Source organism: Sander lucioperca, chromosome 15, assembly GCF_008315115.2.
Source record: "Sander lucioperca isolate FBNREF2018 chromosome 15, SLUC_FBN_1.2, whole genome shotgun sequence".
In the NCBI taxonomy this organism is placed as follows: Eukaryota; Metazoa; Chordata; class Actinopteri; order Perciformes; family Percidae; genus Sander; species Sander lucioperca.
The window spans coordinates 891,548-916,547 of NC_050187.1; the positions used below are offsets into that span (position 1 = coordinate 891,548).

The following is a 25,000-nucleotide window of genomic DNA, read 5'->3' on the forward strand; positions in this document are numbered from 1 at the left end:
TATTTTTACCAATTCCTCGTCGCATTTTTTAGGAGGTTAGCATGCACGAAAACTCACAAAAATGTGCACACATGTCACAACTGGTGACTTACTTAACTTACTAAGATTTATTCCGATTGACACCAAACATGACAGAGTTGTTCCACATAGGGGCTTGAGCATCCATCACAAATTTAGAGTGAATCAGCCATTAGATGCTGCTGTTAGAATTTTTTTTATTAATTAGCCACATCGCGATATATGGGAAACATTCTTTGTCTAACTCCTCCTGGGCCGTGAGTCCAATCTGCACGAAAACTTGGATATAGACTCGGTGGACCCTCGTGACTAAAAGTTATCAAAAGAATTTTGATAGCTAAAACAATGCGCAAGTTATGGAGGAAAAACTTCCGGTAGGTGGCTGTTAAAACATGAACGGTTGTATCTTGGCAAAAGTTATTCCGATTTACATGAAACTTAGAATGTGTGGTCTACATGTGATGTTGCGTCTGCCAGTACCCCCGACTGCAAGAAGGCGAGGGCCCGTTCATCGCTGCTTGCAGCTTTAATTTTTTTTATTTTGGAAATGGCAATAAATCATTTGAATTCTTTTGATGTTATTGGAATAAATCATACTTCAAAATTAACAAAAATGTCAGGCCAGCTGCCTCTGTAGCAGTGCTCTGTTCTCTTTCTCTGTCTGTCTGTCTGTCCTAATTGCAGGGCTGGAGCCAGTTGTGCGGGAGTCAGGTGTCCAGCTGCTTCTCATCAGCCACAATCAACCTCTGCTTCATATGCCTGTTTCTTCATCCACTCAGCGTCAAACCTTTCCCAGTTAGTCACGTTCCAGCCAACTTTGCTTGTTTTTTCTACGTGCATGTTTTCGACCTCCAATCCCATTTCTTGTGCCAGCAGCTTGATTTGGAGCTGAAACAACCTGAGGGAGACAGCGTATGTCTGACTCACATGGTAGCATGAGTCCTCTTCTATCTGCCGTTGAATCTTGTCAAGCTCCATCCTTTTAACTTCTCCTCCAGAATGGCGGCGTGTACATTAGATAGATCAAGCAAGGGAGCTGAACCTCCAGAGACTGAGTTCCGCCCACTTGACTTGGAGCCTAAGCTGGATATGCTTCTCTTGGATGTTGTCCTCGATTTGCCACCGTGTTTGCTATTGGAGCAGGGTGGAGCAAGTGGAGGATGATCCAGTTAAATACACATACCAAGCACAGAAACGGAGAGTCAGGAAACACCTCACAATAACCTCCTAAATTATATTATAAAAGTGAACTTAAACATATAAACTCAGCTCCCATTGGCTGCGATGTAACTCAAACCCTGCTGTCTTTGTCATGTAAACATTCATCACCATACAACAAACGAATGGATAGTTATTAGATGAGGAGCCTACCATCAAAATTACAAAATTATGAAGTTACTGTTTAAGGCAGGACACGTTTTGCACATGTAGTGCAATTTTGAGTTTTTGCTCTATTTTGCTTCCATGTCTTCTTTTTCTCTAATGGAAGGAAAACTTCCAAAGCACACATTAAGATGGTGTTTGCTTTAGGCCTTAGGTCTGTTTGCATCTGTAGATTTCTTCTAAATTAACCAAACAAGCTAATCTGCATATTTAAACATAACATTTCAGGGGGAAAAACTCTTGATGTAAATCATTAACTGGGGAAGTTCTGTGGTGATATGTTGTAGTTTTTTGTTCATCCTATTCACCATATACAAATTAGCACATTTCAATTAGTTAATGCATAATTTGCATATCAATGTGACAATTGTGATGATGTTATTAGACAAAAATCTTACTGTATTCACCTGTAGTGTACAGTACATTGGCCCGGTTGGACATATTGCCTTAGCTAAACCTTAGCTAACTTATTACATTAGCTAGTAACGTTAGCGCACGCATTACACAAGTTAACTATATTTCTTATTGTCTTTTAGCTTATTAGCTGTAAACTCGAGGCACTGGTAGCTCAGTCTTTTGTTCAAAACAACTTCTCTCCGCACAAGTCAAGAAAAACACAACTGGGACAGGAGCTGGGAGGTGCTGCTGTCTGTCTGTCTGTCTGTCTGTCTGACTGTCTGTTTGTCTGACGTGTGCCGATGTGGGATGCTGGCTGCTGCGGAGGGAGAGAGAGGGAAGGGGGGCGGGCATCGGAACTTGACAAAGTAATCTCCCGACCTGATATTATGATTTTTTTATTCAATAAAATATATTTGGCGGTACTCTGGTAGCTCACCTGGTTGAGCATGGGCCCCATGTAGCCTAAGGCTCAGTCCTTACCGCAGCGGCCCAGGGTTCGATTTGGACCTGCATGTTTTTGTCCTAAAACTTTGACCCTCACAGTGTTTTTCACTTCATTAACGTTAATTTTAACATTTTGGTCACCTAAAAATGTCTTGTTCAGCGTTCCTTTGGACCTTGCTAACCAAGCTAGTAAGCTAGCGCTAGCATTAGCTGGTAACTTAATGGCAATAGCAATGGCAATTTTATTTATATAGCACCTTTAATTACACATACACTTTAAGTGCCTTACATTAAACTACATACGGAACAAATCATAAACAAACAGACAAGTGTAACCATACAAATTCACACACACACACACACACACACACACACGCACGCACGCACGCACGCACGCACGCACGCACGCACGCACGCATGCACTGTAAGTAATCAAATGCCTGAAGTTTTGAGAAACAGTTCAGCATCAGGCAGCTTGTCTAGGTGTCCAATAGTTTCATAAATGTTCTATATGTCATTTAATTGCTTTGTTTTTGTTGTTATCTTCAGACATTAGCTTTTCTAAAGCTGAATATTAATAGAGGCTTTTTTAGTTCCAATAGAAGAAGTAAATAAAATGTCCCACCCAGTAACATATTTTATATGTACCCTATTATTATTAATTAGTTAGATTTCATAAAACATTTCAAATATTTATTTTTTATTTTGTCAGAGTAGATGCTTTGACATATCTGAATTTGAGAATTAAAAGAGAGAGAGAGCGAGAGAGAGAGAGAGAGAGAGAGAGAGAGAGGGAGAGAGAGAGAGAGAGAGAGGAAACAGCAAGGTGGGAACAGATAGCAAATGAGCAGAGAGAGAGAACGCAAGCGCAGTGGCGGCAGGAAGGGGGGGAGGGGGGGGCAGAGAGATAGAGAGTGTTGGCTAATGGGATTGAGGGAGCAAGTGCGAGGAGTAGAGAGGAACAGACAGAGTGAGAGACAGCGTTGGGGTACACCTGACCTTAAGAAGGGAGGGTAGCTCCTCTGCTAGCCACACACACACACACACTTACATATTTACAAACACACACACACACACACACACACACACACACAGAGCCAACAGGCAGAGGCAGTGAGCCACTCAGCAGAGAGCCTGTCGACTAGCAGCCATGACAGACACCGGTGAGTACTGTAGATACATATCGAACATCCCCTAGTGTGTGTGTGTGTGTGTGTGTGTGTGTGTGTGTGTGTGTGTGTGTGTGTGTGTGCTTTTATATGAGTGATGACGTATAATACCAGCTGTGGTTATGTGCTTTTAGATATCACACTCCAAGGAATGTGAGCGTGTGCAAATTTGTGTATGAGGGCATTCTAGGGCTAGATACATAGATAGATAGACTAAATATGTATGGTGTATGATATACTGTATATGTAGATATATATTCTGATGATGATGATAATGATGGTAAATATGATTGAATCAACAGTAACAAGTATTGTCAGGCAGAAGTATTTAATCTACATTGGTGCCTGACATTGAAACAAACATTTATACATCATAATACTGTTCTCACATGTAGCTAATTTAATTAATCAATTTACTCTAGCCTCTCTTTCCAGTGCACTTCTTCTTCAGCTGCAATATCTTTTTGTGTTGCAGTGCAGTCCTAAGAGGGCAAAAGAAAAAAGAAAAAAAGAGATTTTAAGATGAGTGCAAAAAAAAAAAAAAAAAATGATATTGCGCCCACTCTGTATGTGAGATGATCTTTTATGAAAAAAAAAATGTTTTATTCATACCCTATTTTAATATCACACATGCTAATGGCAAACATTAGCCTAATACAATTTTAAAGTAAGTAAAGTGGTTTTATGGTCATACTTCTCATAACAGGCATGTAAAGAAAAAAACTACATGCAGTGCCTCCTGGGCCATAGTGCAATAGACAAACATGTTACTGTAAAAGAAAGAGGAGCAATTTTATATCTTAAAAAGCAGTAGTAAAAGACAATGGTGGGATGTAAAATGTTTGCCTAAGTGCGTGTGTAGGTGCTCACATAGGTCATTGGTCCGTAGCATGACTAGTCAGACCAGTGCAGTGCAGCTTGGGGGAAAAGCTGTTGGTGAAGTATAGGTGTTGTTGAGCCTTCTTCTCTAAGGAGGTGGTGTTTTGGCTTTGTGAGAGGTTGTCACCACCAGGAACTTGAACCACTGCCATACCACCAGCGTAAAGGGGGGGGGGGGGGACTTCTCCTGAAGTCAACAATCATCTCTTTTGTCTTGTTGACATTAAGCAAGAGATTGGTGTCCCTGCACAGTCTTCAAGCTGTCCTACTTCCTATATGCAGATTCGGCATTGTTGGCGATGAGCCCCACGACTGTGGTGTTGCTAGCATAGTGGATGATGTGATTTCCCTTGTTCCCTTGTTGCTTGTGTTCAAAGTGGCAGTGGGACTGTATGGGTTCTGTTGCTCAGAAAGTCAAAGAAGCCAATTGCACATTGAGGTGCTCAGCCTGAGGGAGTGCAGTTTATTTGCCAGGGTCAGGGGAATGATTGTGTTGAAGGCGGAGCTGAAGTCAATAAACAGCATCCATGCATATGTGTTCTTGTTCTCCAAAAACAGACAGAACCAGATGGATGGCACATGCAGTGGCATCATCTGCGGAGTGTTGCTGCCGGTAGGCATATTGACATGGGTTCAATATGTCTGGGATGGAGGCATTGATGTGTCCTTTGACTAGCTGCTCAAAGATCATGACAACTGAAGTAAGTGCCACAGGGCGGTAATCATCGAAACAGGTTGCTGGTGACTTTTTTGAAAGTGGGATGATGGTGGTTGATTTGAAAAATGATGGTACAACAGCATGAGCCAGGGAGATGTTGAAGAGGTCTGCTAACACCTCAGTCATTTGGTACACGCACTCTTTGAGTGGGAATGTTATTGATGCTATCGTGGGTTCACCCTCAGCAGTGTTCTCTTCACGTCGCAGTACCTGCCTGGTTGCCTAGGGGAGCTGATTGGTGGCTTCATAGCGTGTGTAAAAAGCATTTAGTGTGTCTGACAGGGAGTCGTCACTGGTGGTACATGAGTACCCTTACTTCTTATTGTGTACCGCCTCCTCTGAAGAAGACATAGAAGACATACTTTTTTATTGATCCCCAGTGGGGAATTTACATTTTTACACTCTGTTGATATTACACATTACACACAGGCCATATATACATGCATTAATGGAGAGATGAAGGGCACCCTGAGCAGTCAGGGGTTTGGTGCCTTGCTCAAGGCAACACATTCTCACTCCCAGTGCGTCCAAAAGCAACGCTTAGTCAGGTGCCTTTGGCATTTGTTGCTGACACAAAAAGTCTCCTTTAGGGTCTCAGTCCAACTGACATGCGGCACAAGAACAGGACAGTTAGGGTTAGAAAACGATCGTGGCTGGGGTAAAATACACACGCAAAAGGTTGGTTTGTGCGTCGCTATCTAAAGCTAAGAGCTACAGATCAAGTGTCAGTATTTGACAAGTTGGGAATGATAATGGCTACCTCAAGGGCATCTCAGTAGTGCCTAGGAGGTGAACTGGCACCTCTCCAGCTACCAGTCCACACTCTGTACTTGGTCTTACTTAGACCGGCGACCCTCGGGTTCCCAGGCCAAGTCCCTACGGACTGCCCCAAAGTTTGTTGCATTGGCCGGGAATCGGACACGGGTCTCCCGCATGGCAGGCGAGAGTTCTATCACGGAACCAGGGAGCTTTTTTTCTGCTAGCCATCCACTCCTGTTCATGAATGTCTTATAAGACCTGAATAAGACCTGCATTTCGTCTCCGCTAATCCGCTAGTCCCTAATGACTGACCATGCAGTGCTGCTGCGCAATAGACAGAGGGGGAGAGAGCAAAGAGGAAGAGCAAGAGTTTAATTACAGGAGTGCTTGGAGTGGAAAGTAGATACTAGCTAATAAACATGTGATTGTTCTTTCAAGTACTTGTAGAGACAATAAAATCTGCGAGTCTGGCAGGCAAGATGCTGTGCTTTTGAGATGCTCCCGGTGTGGTATGGAAAACACGGGTTAGGGTACTGGCATCTCTTTTGGTCCAATCTGGCACTGACATCATCCATCGCTTTTCATCCATTTATTGTGTTTGTGTACACAGGATCCAGTATATTCTCTCCTCTTGTTGGAATAGAGACATGCTGATTCACAAAATGTACATGATTGAAATCGCCGGCAACAATGAAAAAACCCTCAGGATGTTTGTTGTGTAGCTGACTGATAGCAGCCCAGAACTCCCCCAGTGCCTCCTTAGCATTGTTGGGATGTAAACAGCTATGATGACAACGGTGGTAAATTCCCTCGGTAGGTAATGCGGATGACACATCAGCACAAAGTATTCCACTGGCAAAGAACAGTGACTACCAACGACAGAAATGTTCGTGCACCAACCTTTATTTACACAGACGCCACAGTCCACCTTTGGTTTTACCCAATAGTGATGTTCTGTCTGCCTGGAAGAAAGCTGGCGTAATTCTTTAGCATCACTAGACTGATCTCATGAAGTGGTGTATGTATGACATGTTTGGCCTCCATTGACTAACATTACCTTGCGATTGCGTGTGAATTTATGCCGTAGCGAGTAGTATGAAAGGGCGAAAATCCGCGTAGGGAAGTTGGTCGGGGTGGAGGATGGGTCAAACACAGGACTTTCACCCAGAAGACCGGGGATCGGGTCCCGCGTGTGACCGTGTGTGACATTTCCTTGTCCCGCGTGTGACCCGCGTGTGACTTTTCCTAAACTCAACCGTCGCTTTCTTCTTTTACTAAAGCCAACCACGTTCTTCTTTTCCTAAACTCAAGCGTAGCTTTCTTCTCACGATAACACGTTGTTCTCGCGATAACACGGCAAGTGGCGTGTATGTGTACGCCCACTTTATACAGTGTAGACATACACGCAGATAACTGAAAAAGCGTACAGATAACACGCCACTTGGCTTAAGAAAGTTGGCGTGTATGTTTACGCGAAGTCATGATGTCATGTTGAGCATCACTTTGCAATAGTGAATTTAGCTACCTATTTTAAACATGAAAAACACTGGCAAGACAATAATAAGGCACTGGTTTAGATGTGTTCTATAAAAAAATGTACTTACCAAAACTTGACGATTATGGTCTCCTTACATGCATTTATTTTTTTTATTTTTTTTTCTTTACTGAGAAAACCAGTCTATTGCTTGCTTGCTTCCCATCACATACTATTATAATCAATGGAATGATTTGCCAAGACAATAATGCAGCTGAGTTAACCTAGCATTGTCCTTAGATAAAAGAATACAACATACCCCTCTCCACAGTTGGAGCAGTTGAAAAAAGTGTTTACTCTCCCCCTATTTCCATTCATTTAGATGTTTTTACTCATTACACATACACTATTTAGTTGTTAAATGCATTATAACAACATGCTACAATGGTTGTTCCCCAGTCCTCATTTTATTGAAAACATTTCTCTTATTTTTTCAACATGTACTGTAAATTGTGACAGCTTAAAAATGTTGATTTAAAGTATATTTTTTACCCTCAAACATTCAATTCAATTCAATTCAATTCAATTCAATTTTATTTATAGTATCAAATCATAACAAGAGTTATCTCGAGACACTTTACAGATAGAGTAGGTCTAGACCACACTCTATAAAGCCCCAACAATTCCAATAGTTCCCCCAAGAGCAAGCATTAGCAGTGGCTATTGCGACAGTGGCGAGGAAAAACTCCCTTTTAGGAAGAAACCTCGGCAGACCCAGACTCTTGGTGGGCGGTGTCTGACGGTTGGGGTTATGACGGTACAGGATGTAGCGTGGCACAGCAGAGCATGGGTGGACGCGGTGGACGCAGCAGGACGTAGCCGAGCTTTGCAGGGAATCGCAGAGCGTAGCAGGGTGTAGCAGGTCCATAGCCACAGCTGCACCCAAGACCCAGGTCTTGGTGTCGCCCTAATCCGAGGCGATGTTCTGGGCGAAGAAGAAACATAAGGACTCTGGGGAGTAAACTCCCCAGAGCTAGGTGAGTAACAAGCACTTCTGAGACAGGATGTGCATAAAAGGAAACAAAAGAAAAGAGCGTGTCATAAGAAGCAACTTCCTCGGCAGTCTAGAATTATAACAGCATAACTAGGAGAGGCACTATATTATTGATTATACGATAGGTAAATCTGATGACTGTAAAGAGAAGCAGAGAAAAGCAGGGGTGCTGTGTCTGCAGCTATACACCCTGCCCCGCCGGTCTAGGCGTTCACTGCAACTCCTCACTCCCTAACTATAAGCTTTATCAAAGAGGAGAGTTTTCAGTTTAGTCTTAAATGTAGCGACAGTGTCTGCCCCCCGAACCCAGATTGGGAGCTGGTTCCACAGGAGAGGAGCCTGATAGCTGAAGGCTCTGCCTCCCATTCTACTTTTAGAGACTCTAGGAACCACAAGTAACTCTGCATTCTGGGAGCGTAGTGCTCTAGTGGGACAATAAGGTACTAAGAGGTCCTCAAGATATGAAGGAGCTTGACCATTTAGAGCTTTATAGGTCAGAAGAAGGATTTTAAATTCAATCCTGGATTTTACAGGAAGCCAATGGAGAGAAGCTAATACAGGAGAAATATGATCTCTTTTCTTAGTTCTTGTCAGAACACGCGCTGCAGCATTCTGGATCAGCTGGAGAGTCCTAACGGACTTATTTGAGCATCCTGATAATAAGGAATTACAGTAGTCCAGCCTGGAAGTAACGAATGCATGGACTAGTTTTTCTGCATCGTTTTGAGATAGGATGTTCCTAATTTTAGCAATGTTACGAAGGTGAAAAAAGGCTGTTCTAGAGGTGTGTTTTAGATGGGCGTTAAAGGATAGATCCTGATCAAAAATAACTCCTAGATTTCTGACAGTAGTACTGGAGGCCAGGGCAATGCCATCCAGAGTAATTATATCTTCGGCTAATGAGGTTCGTAGGGGTTTGGAGCCCAGCACAATAACTTCGGTTTTGGTAAAGCTTGAAGTTTAGCTAGCTGGCTGGTTTCGTCTGGCTTGATTGACAGATATAATTGGGTGTCATCCGCATAACAGTGAAAGTTAATTGAGTGTTTCCTAATAATTTAGCATAGAGGAAGCATATATAAGGAGAATAGAATTGGTCCAAGCACTGAGCCTTGAGGAACGCCATGGTTAATTTTAGCGTAATTGGAGGGTTTATTGTTAACATTAACAAATTGCGATCGATCAGAGAAGTAGGACTTAAACCAGTTTAGTGCGATTCCTTTAATGCCAACTAAATGTTCCAGTCTCTGTAAGAGGATGGTATGGTCAATAGTATCGAATGCAGCACTAAGATCTAATAAGACAAGTACGGAGACAAGTCCTTTGTCTGATGCAGTTAGAAGATCGTTAGTGATTTTCACCAGTGCCGTCTCTGTGCTATGATGCTTTCTAAATCCTGACTGAAAGTCCTCAAATAAGCTATTGCTATGTAGAAAATCACATAACTGATTAGCGACTACTTTCTCAAGGATCTTGGAGAGAAAGGGAAGGTTAGATATAGGTCTATAGTTGGCTAAGACCTCAGGATCGAGGGTGGGTTTTTTCAGTAGAGGTTTTATCACAGCTACTTTAAATGACTGCGGTACATAACCTGTCAATAAAGACATATTTATCATATCTAGCAATGAAGTGTTAACCACGGGTAACGCTTCTTTAAGTAGCCTCGTTGGGATGGGGTCCAAGAGACAGGTAGATGGCTTAGCTGAAGAGACCTTTAGCATTAATTGTTGAGGGTTTATAGGATAAAAGCAATCTAAGTATATGTCAGGTCTAGTCGTTCTTTCTAGCAGTCTGTCAGTTAAAGGTGACCCATTAGAGGTTGGGGGAAAGAGGTGATGAATAGTATCTCTAATTGTTATAATTTTATCGTTAAAGAAACTCATGAAGTCGTCACTACTCAGAGCTATAGGAATAGATGGCTCAATAGAGCTGTGGCTATCTGTCAGCCTGGCTACAGTGCTGAAAAGAAACCTTGGGTTGTTCTTATTTTCTTCTATTAGTGATGAATAGTAGTCTGATCTGGCCTTTCTTAGGGTCTTCCTATAGGTTTTCAGACTGTCTTGCCAGTCTAAACGAGATTCTTCCAGTTTGGTGGAACGCCATTTACTTTCAAGTTTGCGCGAGATTTGCTTTAATTTACGAGTTTGGGAGTTATACCAAGGTGCTAGTTTCCTTTGCTTCATCGTCTTCTTTTTAAGGGGAGCAACATAGTCTAAAGTCGTCCGTAGGCAGGCCGTAGCATCGTCTACGAAATGATCAATTTGAGAGGGACTAAAGTTTACATAAAGATCCTCTGTTATATTACGGCACGTTAATGAGTTTAGTGCTGTTGGAATATCTTCCTTAAATTTAGCTATAGCACTGTCAGATAGGCTTCTAGCGTAGAAGCTTTTATCTAATTTCGTATAATCGGGTAGTAAGAATTCGAAAGTTATTAAGAAGTGGTCTGATAATAAAGGATTTTGCGGGAATACTATTACGTCTTCAATTTTGATGCCATATGCCAGCACAAGGTCAAGGGTGTGGTTAAAACAGTGCGTGGCCTCGTGCACACTCTGACTGAAACCAATTGAATCTAGTAGTGAGTTGAAAGCAGTACTAAGGCTATTGCTGTCAACATCCACATGGATATTAAAATCACCTACAATAAGTACTTTGTCTGATTTTAGGACTACACATGATAAAAACTCTGAGAATTCCGATAAAAATTCACAATATGGACCTGGTGCTCGGTAGACAACAACAAATATAATTGGCTGTACTGTTTTCCATGTTGAATGCTGAAGGTTAAGAACGAGATTTTCAAAAGAGTTATAATTTAGTTTAGGTTTAGGATTAATTAACAGGTTTGAGTCAAATATGGCTGCAACTCCCCCTCCTCGGCCTGAGCCTCTAGGAATTTGAGTATTAATATGAGTGGGAGGAGTGGCTTCATTTAGACTGACATAATCTTCATGGCCCAGCCAGGTTTCAGTTAGACAGAATAGATCAATTTGATTATCGGATATCAATTCGTTTACTAGTATTGCTTTAGAAGACAGAGATCTGATATTTAGTAGACCGCATCTAATTTTCCTATCCTGTTCTATCATTGCAGTGGTAGTTGTATTCCAATTAGGTTGTTAAGTATTGCCCCTTTTTTGGTTACCTGTGGCTGACGTGAACTGGATGCTAAATTGACTATGTTTGCAGTCAACTTCTTATTACTTAGGGGATTCAACACTTTGTATGGTCTATTGTTGATTATAACTGGAATAGTACTAGTATTACATGTTACCCTGCAGAAAACATTTTCAGATTCATTCACTTGTAAAGTGCCATTAGGATCAATACCTGGGGGGCATGAATCTGTGATATTTTCAACAGAATGTCAATACTTAACTTTCAGTGTGGTCGTTATGTTGTCAGATAGCAGCCTGGCTCCATGTCGGTTTGGGTGGAGACCATCATGTTTCAGCAGGCTGGGCCTCTCCCAGAACAAGTTGAAGTTGTCGACATAGGGAATGCCCAGGGAAGCGCAGTGGGGTTTCAGCCAGGTGTGGAGCCCGAACAGTCTGGACCATCTTTCAGCAACCTTTCTGTAGGTAGGTAGAGGCCCAGAAATGACGAGCCGTTTTCCTGTGCCCATCAGGGTGGTGATGAGAGTGGTGAAGTCTTTTTGAAGTGCTGTCGACCGTCTCTCTCTGATGTCGTTTGTGCCCACATGCACGATGATGTTGTCGACCTTAGCGTGGCAGGCGAGGATGCTGGGAAGTTTGTGCTGGATGTCACGGACCTTGGCACCAGGGAAGCAGTAGACCTTGGACGGACCGCTAGGTGTAGGGGGAATGTAGAGGTCCCTGACCATGGAGCTTCCGATGACCAGCGTGGAAGTTGTTGGGTCTGAAGGGGGGCGCGCCGACTGTGTGGATGGGCCAGGATGAGCGCCGTGGGGACGTGGCAGAGAAGGGTTTCTGCAGAGCAGAGGGAACTCCTCATCGTTCATCAGAATGGTGTAGCGATTTTCTAGTCGTATAGGTTGGGCTGGGCCTGAGCGTTGTCCTGACCGCCTGCTGTGGTGCTTGCTTATACGCCATGGCTCAGGCTGGTGTGGAGTGGAGCTGGTCAGCAGAGCTGACTTGGTTCTCGGCAGAAGCCGAGGAGAGACGACAGGGACAGAGGTTGTATTAGTGCGTGGTGGGGTGAGAGTAGTGCAGGGCAGAGTGGAATCAAAACATCTGACATTAGTGTGTGTGTGAGGGGAACTTCCAATGATAATGGTGTCAAGGAACTGTTCATTCACCTTGATCTGGTGGAGAGTCGCTATTCTGGCTTCAAGTTCCACTATCTTCTGGCTGAACAGGAGGCACGAGTCGCAGCCAGGTGTACAGCTGAGGGGGGGCATCGTGTAGCTTGCTAGTTTAGCTAGTAGCAACGTTGACGGAGGCCCTCTCCAAAACCGATCCCTCTTCACTTGCAGTTCACAAGTCAACACTTGCGGATGCTCCTGCTTGTGTTAGCAAGCTGTGGATACTCCGTTACTACTGCCAAAATATAGAAAAGAATTCCAAGGAGGCAAACATCCTAAGGGGTCCGCGTCACCTCCCCGCTAGCAGACAGGCTAACTAGCCGTTAGCACAACAAATAGCTAGACGTTGGTTAACGGAGCGGAGGAGAGTTTTACAAACAACGGAGAAACTGCGGCCAGACAGGTCCGGTTAATATACAGCTAGACGATGCAAAGAGTCATGTATCAACATGTATCAACCTGTATGACCCTGACTCGTGAACAACTGTCTGGGACATGACTTGGTGTTGGGTTAGTTAGGGTATCTTCCAAGACAAATCACACACAATTGTTTCCAAATAGTAAAGCATGGGCTCAACCCCCTCTTTTTGCATTGCATAAAATGTAAAATACGTTCAGCTTTTTTGATGCAAAGCATGGAGTTGTTCCCTACCCAGTCTACATCGACGACCCCTCTTTGAGGACATTCGGCTGTTTGTCTCACTGGTCTCTTGCCCTCTGGCCTCCATTTCAGAACAAAACCAAGGCATGCCAGGGCTTCTTTTATTCCTGTGGCCATTGAAAAACTCTTAATTTACTTCATTAACTTGCTTGCTTTTATGTGTATTCTTCCTAGATAGCTTGAATTAGCCTGGATGGATTATTTATGTATTTATTTATTACATTCATTTTTACTTGTCTCTGTACAGCACTTAACTTAACATGTATGTATTTTGTGTGCTGTTTCTAATGTCTTTAACCTTGTTTTGGAGCTTCTGGTTCAGTGTGGTAGGTGTACCTTGTTTTCATTTGTGGTGTGGAATTTTTCTGTATTTGTTGCTGTGGTCAAATGTTTGTTTGTCGACCTCGTGATTTGATGCCTGCTGCAGATCAAATTTCCCTCGGGATAATTAAGATAAAGTTGAAATTGAAGTGCGAGTGCACTGTTTAGCTCAAGATTGGAGGTATAGAAACTATTCTGTGGCCAGGGACCAGGGACTGTCATGCATTAACACAAGCCTCATCTGAACCCACTACTGCTGCTGCTTCTGCTGCTGCTGACTCTTAATTGTCTTGCTAACTGCTGGTCTGAGGCATGAACCCCATAGGCAGCAGGATCAACAGCTCTCTGACACTGTCTGCACTTAAACTAAACATAATAAGCTTCACAGTGATGGGGTTTATTGCTGGACTGTATTGGATTAGATTGTGCAGGTGTTCCTTGTGTCCACCCTCTGCATATATGTATGTCAATGTAAGTACATATGTGTGTATGTTTGTATATGTGGAAACACAGTGTAGTTGAGGCATCTTCAATATGCACCCTAGGGACCCTCGCAGCACTCTGTGGGATTGATTAGTATATTGCTCGCCTGATCGTCTTGTCAAACACACATGGACACATGCACACGGTCTCTCACACACACACACACACACACACACACACACAGAGTATGATGCTGACGTAGCAGGCTGTGTATCAGCCTGATGGCCCCCTTCACTAAGGCTATTTCATTCGACTTACAAGGGATTAGCTTAGGTGATTACCATCTGCAGGTCTCTCCTCACTGTGTGTGTGTGTGTGTGTGTGTGTGTGTGTGTGTGTGTGTGTGTGTGTGTGTGTGTGTGTGTGTGTGTGTGCGTGTGTGTGTGTGTGTGTGTGTGTGTGTGTGTGGTTCATTTAAAAGAGCGGTCATGTCTGGTGTCATCTCTACTTAAAAGTACTGGTGTGAGGGCAGTGCCCTGGCCCTCGTTTTTAACTTCTTTTTTTTTAACATTCATTTTCCTGAACTAATCTTTCCCTTTTTGATATAAATATCCCTAGTTTTACTCACTTAACTCTCCCATCATTTAAATCTGGAGTCACAGCTACACGTAAAATATACAAACAATGCTAACATTATTATTAAGCAGAAAACCTAATACATTGTAAACATCACACCATTGAAAGCAATCCCATTATCAAGAAAACATATGTCTGTGTATATATATACACATGTAGCCTATATATACGTATGTGTGAGTATCTGTATATGAAGGATATATGAACAGAAAACGTTGACACACTTTGTTTAGATCCCAGGCTTGGGTGCTGCTGACTCAAGCCTCCCCCTCTCTCCAAGGGGCACAGCAGCACATGATCAGGGGGCCATATGTTGGAGTCAACCCCCAGCTTACTCACAGCACATCCTTTGGAGGTGTGTTTCACATCCTCTCATCAGCATTCAGTTCATTAAACACAGGTTACTTTAAAAGCAAAAAGACAGTTTCTTGGTGACTGTTGGTTTGTGTCCACTGATGCAGTTATACTCTTCTGGAAGGTAAGAGCATTAGCAGATCTCAGGGCATTGGGTGTTAGAGGGGTCATGAAGTGGACTTCCTGTTCTGGGTTTTCCATTACTGTCACCCTGGAGTCTTACCAGAGTCCAGTTCTGGCATTCATTTATAACTTTATTCTTGCTCTCTATTTCTGCCCATGGAAACTAGGGTATGGTTAAGGCTAGGGAAAGACCATGTCAGTATAACATAAATGTGGTTAAAGCAACTAAAACACTATGATTTGCTGCTACTGTAAAGGTAGTCTATATCCTCGACATTCCACTTCCGGGATTGCTCCGGTGCCGCAGGAAATTCTGCCAAATGCATGTCTTTCACCCATGTCCGTTTCATTACGCTTTATTTGTTTTGGAATTCTAAACTCTGGTGGATTTGTGAGGACTATGGTTAACTGCTCCTTAGATCTCTGCAGGGTAAATCCAGACAGCTAGCTAGACTATCTGTCCAATCTGAGTTTTCTGTCGCACGACTAAAACTACTTTTGAACGTACACGTTCCACCAAAACAAGTTCCTTCCCGAGGCTATTTTGCAGAGGCACCATGGCTCCATGCAGAGCTTAGCCATTGTGATTGGTTTAAAGAAATGCCAATAAACCAGAGCACATTTTTCTTCCATCCAGGAATGCTGTGTGGACTAGCCAGACCTTCCTCCACAGTGCTGTGGAGGAAGCAAGACTAATGAAAAGGCAAATGTTAACTGCAGGTCTGATAGACCACCACACCCTTACTTTCTGATATTTGCATGAAATCAGTGAATATTCAACAAGGCCCTGCCTACTTTTTAAGAGCGTTCTGCTCTGCCTCCGCCCCTCGAGTGCCAGTGCTCACATTTTCACAAAGTGTTTGCAAGTGAGACAAAATAATGGATATCGCTGAAACTGACACTTTATTCTGTTTTGGGGGTAAAAATGAAACACGTCAGTCATGCTGAAACGTGATCATTTCTCATTGTTATTGTTGGCCATCTCATACGAAGAATATGTAGGTCTATCTCAGCACAAACAGTCTCTTTCAACCTGTGCCACAAGTCAACTGATTAGAGTTGTGTTTAATTTCATTAGACCCATATTAGGAATCTGAAACAGCAACATATCTGAATGTTATCAAACTCTCTCAGTACATCAAAGTTTTGTAATCATATACCATAATGACCATTTTGTGTCGTTAAAGTAGGCCAACAAATGATGTGTGGGATAAATAAAAGTCAAACTCTGAGAAAATAAGCTTCATATGTTCTTCACTTCAAATCACTAGACTTTTGCTGCAACTCACTTCATAACTTAGACTATATAATATGATAATATAACCAGACTAAGATAACACTAAGTCGCCCGAGAGAAAAGGTGGATCGGCACTTTGCTGCAAAACATTCAATGGCCATATGGTCATAACAATAGTGAATCTATGGCTACCATAAGACAAAAATCACGATTCTGGGTCGACACAGACATACTATGGGTCTAATGAAATTAAACACAACTATAATCAGTTGACTTGTGGCACAGGTTGAAAGAGACTGTTTGTGCTGAGATAGACCTACATATTCTTCGTATGAGATGGCCAACAATAACAATGAGAAATGATCACGTTTGAGCATGACTGACGTGTTTCATTTTTACCCCCAAAACAGAATAAAGTGTTAAGTGGGGTCATGCCTGTTGGTTGAACATCAGTTAGGTTTTGGTATGTGAGGCAAAGATGAACCTACTTCACTGTTTCCAGGCTTGCATTTGCCCATGTTAACTGGTGATATCACCAGTTAACATGGGCGTAGATTTCTCTCATATGTTAACCTGTGTTAACTTAGACTAAAAGTCCAATGTATAGATGGAAATCACAAAATCATTTCACCAGTGTGTAGTGTAGTGGTATAGATGACATAGACAGTATTGACGCTCAATGTTGACATTGGACATAAATCGTGAGCTGAAGGCTAGTTCTTGGATACTCTGCTGGTTTATTTCTAATCATACTAAAATGAGTTTATTCAGTGACAATATTACAGTAAAAGTCTGTAACCCATCTATAGGCCACTAGAGGGGCTAAACATGTCCTGAAAGTGACACTAGTGGAAAGATGGGGTCATAAAAAAGGAGTATTGGAGTAGTTTTAATGTGTATCTGTCATGGAAGAATGGTTTGCACAGGATTTAGGCAACCTTTCTTCATCTTCAGCACAAACAAAAACATGTTCCAGTATTTAAATAAAACACAATATGGTGTTGTTGACAGATGGCATACCCAGAGCAAAAATGATTTGTAATAACAGGAAGATTGGAAATAGATCAGGCTTTGCTATTACAATCTGTTAAAAATGCCTTGATTAGCCCTGATACAGATCCTGCATACTGGTGTGAACATATAGTGTCACGAATCCCCAGCCGTATGTGAGCGATTGTGTTTGTATTTGTTTGTCTCTATCTGTAGTATGCTTGGTGTATGTTCTGTCTATTCTGTTTGTCTCTATCTGTAGTATGCTTGGTGTGTGTTCTGTCTATTCTGTGTTTGTGCGTCTTCCTCTGTCTCTCCCCTGGCAGCATGCCTGGCCTGTCCCTTCACACACCTGCACTGATTCCTTTCACCAAACCTGTACCTCATCCGTTCGTCAAGGCAGTACTTAATGCTGCGTTCCAGACACAATTTTTAGCCTGTAAGTTACAACTTCAAGTCACGACTCACGACTGGTAGCGTTCCAGGGTTCAGGTTAGGCTACCTAATGTTAACGTTAGCTAGCGCTAGCTGATACTAGCAATTTCTAGTCTGCAACATATTTTGGGCTTCATTTAATAAACATAACCTGTAGTAGTACACAATCATATTTGTATTGTTTTGATTACAATGTGCAGACTTACTTTACGTTGCCTATTTGTCTATTTATTTCTATTTCTCACCGTTAATCACCGGCGTCTGTACAGCATCAACAGGGGTCAACATTGTTGTTTATGTGTGTGTGACGTCAAAAACTGTAACTGGGAGTACAACAATCTGGTACGAGTTCACAGGTATTAAGTTACGGGTTTGACTGCCGTTCCAGGGCACTTTCACGGGTAGAAGGTTGTGAAAACACGAGTTATGGGTTGCCTGGAATTGAATTGAATTTAATTGAAAATTGTATTGAACAACAATCGACAAGAGGTGTTCAAAAGGATAAAAACACAATAAAGCCCAAAGGCTTGTTTCCATTGTGGTCCTTAATAACGCAGCATAAGGTACAGCCAGACATCCAGTCCCCGCCGGATGGTTATGAAGTACTGTTCGAGGAATCCCAGACCTCGGTCCTGGAGACGCCGCCGCCATTCCACACCCATCTAGTTCACCACTGTTCGGATCGAGTCCCGCATTCAAGTCTGCCAGCCGTACTGGAACCCACCTGGACTCTTCCCCCCTCCTGCACCTGCCAACTCAGTCTATTTGCACATTTCTGACCCACCAATAAATTGCTTAACTCACTCTTCTGGTCCGGTCTGCTTTTGGGTTAAATCACAGCAAACCTGACATAGTTAATTAACCAAAAATTTAAATAAAACTGCAACTGTATGTTTCACGTTTTGATTGACTTTTTCCTCAAGAAAACACACAAGACATGGGGAAGTTAAGCGAACATATATCCAACATTAAATACAGTCTGTAGTTTTAAGGGTTTATGAATAAAAGACTTTCAGCCAGCAGCACCACCAGTTAGAATGAAATACTGGACAGTAATTAATGCCACCAGAGGAATGGACAGAACCACAGGCCCATCAAACCTGAATGTTGGATTTAGTCCAAGAAGAGTATGTAATAGTATTATATTTAAAGCTTTAGTGCGTAACTTTTTGATATTAATGAACGTCCGTAACGTTCAAGCCATTGCCAAATGAGTTTCTACAAAGTTAATTAAGACTATCAGCTCCACACAACTCTCTCTGGATTTCTCAGTATGACTATGTTCAGAAGATTGTGGCGTCCGGTGACTTTCCCGCGCAGAAACTCGAGTGAAGATAATGACCTCTTCTAAAGAGTCCATCATGTTTTTTAATCCTCCGTGTCCCTTCATGAAGACAGTGCTCCCCATGAGCCGCCTTTAAATGTGTTTTACTTTTTGGTGTTGACTAATGTTCATATACAAGTTTATTAAGGTGGGATGAGAAAGACTTTTGAAGTTGGCATATTCTTAACTTTTGTTGTTGGTGCTGATGGTGTATGTTTGTGTGTTGCAGACTCTCTTATCGAGGCTCTAAAGGCTATCAGTGTGAGCACAGAGGTGATTGAGGAGGAGCTCAAGCCTCATTTGGACACAGTGCTGGCTGCTCTTTTGGAAAAAAGTAAGTCATGTACGCACCACACACACACACACACACACACACACACACACACATCGATGAGTCCTCTGATGGATAGGGTTGCGCCCTGGCCAGATACATTCTAGTTTCTGTAGTTCTATTATTTATTCCATCCTGCCGGCATAGTAGATCTGTAGTTGTGATGCTGAGTTGTGTAGCCCAGGTGGGTGAGAGGGTACTGTACACACATGCATACATGAATCTCCCCCCTACATATAGAAATATACTATCAATACATCTCAATTCATACATTTAATATTTAGCCTGCGACAACAAAGACAAAAATATTCAATGATTTTTCAATCTGTCTCCGCTGAGTAAAAATGCCAACACATTGGACAGGCAATGGTGCGTAAGTATGCCCCCATGGAGGGATGACCACAGCAGGAATAGACAACATTGTGTTTATTAGACACAAATTATTGAAAATTGTTTGTGTGAATAAACATGCAGGTTGACAGTGCATTGCTATCAGCCTATTATTTATTTCAGGAAAATTATGGGAAAATATTAATTTATACAGAAGAGAAACAGTGGCACTGAAAGTTTGGATATTTTTTATTTGTTTTTGTGTTACGCAACCTCACCAAAACCAGCCTGAACTGCTTTTTGGTGTTTTTACCATTAAATTATACAATAACATAGATCAGGAGAAGATTACTCCGGCCTCCATGTGTTATCCTTCCATGTGTTATAGTAATGTGAACAACAAATGTCATAGCAATCTGCCTACTACAGTAAGCCCTTTCCAGATATGGAATACGTAACAATGCTGGTGCCATTTGTTGAAGTGATGGCACTCAAACATAGCATTGTGTGACATAAATGTAATCTATTGTACATGTAGATCTCTTTAGACAGTAAAAGACCATTACATTGAACTACTGTGCTTGTGGAAAATGATATAAAATGAAGAAATTTAAAACTCTGTGTGTCGATCTGGGGGCCACATTCTGCTTTATGATGAATAATGCAAACATTTAAGGAGCTGATGGGATTACATTCAACTGGAATTGTATTTTCTACGATTTCATGTGACAAATGTATTGATTGATTGATTGATCTGGGTGGCTTGATAATGTTTCTGAGTGGTTTAATGTACCCTGTAGTTTCCTTAGTAAATTCTCAATGTATTTCCAAGATAGAATACACAGTCCGACAGCACGCAAGCAAGAGTTCAAAATGACAAAACATGACTCTCACTTAATTCCTTGCTGCTCACATGCTGTAACCTTGTACTGTACATGAAATGTTGCAGGTCTGCTCATCAGATGTGACCCACATGCAAACTTGCCGTCACATAACAAAGTGCATGTCTGAAAGGTGCTCTACATTACCCTGGATTTTGTGTGCAAATTGCATATTCGGTGTAAGGGTGGCACACGTTGCCTGTTAGACCGTAACATATATTGGGTGAAAGTGAAAGTCTGATGGTGGCAGTAAATAAAAGATCAGGAGGCCACCACAAAACGTGACAGTGGATTTTTTTTAATGCAACCACTAAAAACTACTGGTCAAAACTAACTTAGTTTCTAGTATTTAAGCTGTGATTCAATATCCTATTTTCAATAAATGAATTTGTGTCCACAGAGAAGGATGCTGCTGTTGAGATTGCCAGAAGTGGGATTCTACCCACACTGGCTCAGGTCTTACGGAGCAAAAGCCCCCTTTCCTGCCAGGTGGCTCTGGTGGTGGCAGAGATGGCCAGAGAAGGTAGGATACTGCTGCGGTTTTGTTGGATAATATAAAACAAGATAAAATGTGTGATATTTCAGCCGCAAATAAAATACAGCAAGGAAATGTCGAATATTTTAAATGATATCTAGGGGAGACCAGGGATATTTGTAACATTTGACATTTCTGTCTGTCATCTTGGTGCTCTTTTTAGCCAGTGGGTTCAAAATGTGATACAAACTAATTCCATGTGTCTGCTATAAAATAGTGACGCTGTTATCTCTGAAACCCAAACAGAAATTACATGGTATACTCTCAAACACAAGGAGTAAAATGTTACAATTTACCCCATAGTCTGGGTTAGTAGTACCATAACCTGGGGTGAAATGTAACATCAAGAAATACGGATTATGACAAGGTATGCCATAGTTGTGTATAATTAAGGGCATTCCGTTTTGAATGACAGTTGGGCTACCGTCACAGCAGGCGAGCATACAATGTAGGCTTCATTCAGCTCGCCTCAGCTCCATCCACACTCCACCTCTATACCCATTTTTGGATTTGCAGACATCACGCCTGCCAAGATGGCGAGGGCCGCTAGGAGCCGCACACTTTGAGCTTCATTTTGGCTCATCAGTAACCTCTGTCCATATTTTATACAGTCTATGGTCTAGAACTTTCCATCACAATATCTTTCCCAACAGTTTGCCCAGTTGACATGGAATGTTCAAACTCTAATGGCTCAGAGAAAAAGCAAGCTTGAAACCAGAATCACGACTCACAGACAGACGGGTGAAATGTGGTGTGTCCTTGTGTGTGTTGTAGCTGCAGTCAGGGAGCCGTGCATTGAGGCAGGCCTGGTGAAGGTGCTGGTTCCCCATCTGAACAGCAACAACCAGGAGATGCTGCTGAACACTGGCAGGGCCATCGGACGCATCTGCTTTGACAACTGTGAGTTGGTCTGACATTGCTGGCTCACTCAGCAGGGTTCATGATGATAAACAGTGTGAGTATGAGGCAGAGACTGTGAAGGTTACACAGGCAGACAGCAAGTCACTCTAAAGGTTTCAGTAGGTACCAGTGTTGTAGTCAAGACCAGCTAAACCGAGACCAAGTCATCACCAAGACCAGAGTGTATCGAGACCAAGACAAGGCCAAGACTTTGAGGAGTTGAGACCAATTCAAGACCAAGACCAGACCAAATCGAGTCCCACATTGCATGCCACGATAAAATGTGGAAAATGCTAACCATAGGCACTTCTCAAGTTCATCTGAAAGATCCAGATTCCCATAAAAAACATCCACAGAAAACACCACTTTGTATTGCTATAAGTGTATCATGAGAAATGCCTTGATGAAATAATCAAAAGGCAGTTGTGGTTGGCTGGTTGACTGGTGTGACTGGTCTTGAAATAAAATCCAGAGTCGTCTTTATTTGAGGTGTGGTTCCGAGACGAGACCGAGAACTTCAAAAAGTGGTGTTGGGAGACCAAGACCGATCTTGAGTACTACAAATCTGTGACACCATGAAATTAAGTTATAGCCTGGAAGTGAAATTAAAAGCAAACAACTGCATAATAAAACGTGTCCATATCTGTCACTTTAACCTTGATCACCTCCTCTCTCTCTCTCTCTCTCTCTCTCTCTGACCTCCCACCCAGCATTCCAACAGGACCAGTTGGTCCAGAGTGGTGTAATCCCCAGACTGGTATCCATTATAAGGGAGTATCCAGAGAACGACCCCCTGGTCAATGTCTGCCTGCTGGCCCTCTGTAACCTGGCTGACATGGGTGAATATTTAGTAATTGTATTTATTCACATTATTATGTATATATTATTATATTCACATGTCCCTCACACCTACAGTACATATATATGTATATATGTATAAACAAACTATTTTGATGCTTTTTATGCACTCTGCTACCTTATTTACGTTCAAAATACACATTCTTAATCATTACAATATTTAAATGTGTACCTCAAAAACTGTCTTTCCAGATTAATTATGGATTGCGATTTTAAAGACATGAGTAGTTGTTAGTAATTAGAATTAGTATTGCGTAAAAACAGAATACTCAACAACTGCTATCATTTAACATTTAGTTAGTCGGAAAAACAGTTAATCATTTCTGGACAGATTTCATCATTAATTATTGTTATCGTCATTTACACACAAATGGCATCTTTTGTCGAGTTTCACAGGCTTACATTTAAAATTATATTCAAGGCTACACTTAAAGGTGCACTATGAGTTCCTGCGTGGTTTCAGCGTGATTTCATTTTTGTCTCAAATCGTAGGCATCTCTCCTTGATCCGCTAGCTGCCTGCCCCCTGAATACACCGTGAAAAAGCCCGGTCTCGGGAGACAACACAGGGGTCGTAAACGTCTGTCACTGCCCGATGTGAGTCGAGTGCAGATGTGAGTCGTGCATGCTCAGATTTAAACGGTTTATGGCATAACGTGTCATACCCGACGTTAGTCGAGTCAGACCGGCTCTGGTTGAGTGCAGACGTGAGTTGGGCATGCTCAGATTTAAATGGTTTATGGCATAACGTGTCGTACTGAAATTTGTGAAATCCATAAAATAAACTTTTCTCTTTACATACAATAACAGAAGATGGAAATCATTTCAAAAACGTTTTAGCTATCTATGATTGTTTGATTGCTAACGTTAGCTAAAAACGCCATTCAAGTGATGGCCTTTGTTGTGTCTGATTGCTAACTTGTAGCTAGCAGTGAATCAACTTCGTTGTAGGTCAATTTTTACTGTATTGAGTATTGTATCTACTTGTCGCAAAGTGACGCATGCGCGACTCACATCTGCACTCGACTCACATCGGGCAGTGACAACGTCAAACAAACACTAGAGGCACAGGCTGTGCACCAAAATACAACAAAGCGCGTTCCAGCCAATCACCAACAAGATGGTTGGGGGAGGGGGTGGGGGTTAGTGACAGTTAGTCAGTTAGTCATGACAATTACGGAAACATGGGTGGAGGGGCGAGCTTGCTCTGTTTTGTTTGGTATTTACTTTGAACGTCAACAGAAGTGACGTCATGCAGGAACTCATAGTGCACCTTTAAAACGTTTGGGGCTTAGCCCCGGCAAAATGACCCTGCGAAGCTGAGGTGTTTACATATTTTTCATGTTTTCTCCTTGCTTTCCTGTCAGTCATAGAAAACACAGACTCTCACAGGTACAAAGGCACAGTAAATGCTGGCACACACCGATTGTGTACGGTGCCAAGAGAGATCAGTGGGAAGAACATACAAAAAAACACAGATCACTTCAGTCGTTCTTCAGTGCTTCCCCAACTCATTTCATCAGCTAATAAAGTGATGTCACCAGGACAAAGGAATCAAAGCTTGTCCCAAAAGAAGGGAGGTCAACACGTATAAAATGTTTCCAATCAAGATTTGAGCCGGGAATTCCCCATTTCAAAAGACTGCTGTGGTAAATTGGCGGTAGATCTCAGATGTATGATCACTGGTAGTCAGGATAATTGGTCACCTCCTCACTGTCTATAGTTATAGACCCCTGTGTTTGCAGACTCTGCGAGGGATGCCCTGACAGAGCTGGATGTGGCAGGCGTACTGACGTTTCAGCTGAAACGGGCGCCCGATGCCGAACGCCGACATGTCATCCTGGAAATACTGGGCTCACTGGGCGAGAGCGGTAAGACCTGCAGGGTGCTTGTTGATGAAACGGGTTTCATCAAGCGTGCCTTCATATTTTCACTATGGCACTTACCCACTGCTAGTACCAGCGCTACTCGGCTCGGCTCCTCCTTTTCCATTGCAGATTTAGTACCGCCTCATGCGTGACGGTGCAGATCCACCTGGTCGCGCGACGCTTCTGTCGCGCCGCGCTCCACTTTATTCCTA

The 25,000-nt window shown here is 42.4% G+C and overlaps 1 protein-coding gene across 4 annotated transcripts in view; it reads left to right on the forward strand.

The window, feature by feature from the left end:
- The first annotated feature begins 3,136 nt into the window (after window positions 1-3,136).
- si:dkey-191g9.5 (rap1 GTPase-GDP dissociation stimulator 1) overlaps window positions 3,137-25,000 on the forward strand; it is a 38,400-nt gene continuing 16,536 nt past the window's right edge. The window contains exons 1-8 of one of the 4 annotated variants that reach the window (XM_035992209.1): window positions 3,138-3,407; window positions 13,554-13,569; window positions 14,915-14,978; window positions 19,316-19,420; window positions 21,029-21,151; window positions 21,938-22,063; window positions 22,774-22,902; window positions 24,666-24,791. In XM_035992209.1, the coding sequence (XP_035848102.1) occupies window positions 14,918-14,978; window positions 19,316-19,420; window positions 21,029-21,151; window positions 21,938-22,063; window positions 22,774-22,902; window positions 24,666-24,791 (670 nt within the window). In that variant the 5' untranslated portion in view covers window positions 3,138-3,407; window positions 13,554-13,569; window positions 14,915-14,917. Of the gene's footprint in view, window positions 3,408-13,553; window positions 13,570-14,903; window positions 14,979-19,315; window positions 19,421-21,028; window positions 21,152-21,937; window positions 22,064-22,773; window positions 22,903-24,665; window positions 24,792-25,000 lie in introns of all 4 variants that reach the window. The other 3 variants (XM_031304696.2, XM_035992210.1, XM_031304697.2) reach the window with 3 other exon arrangements.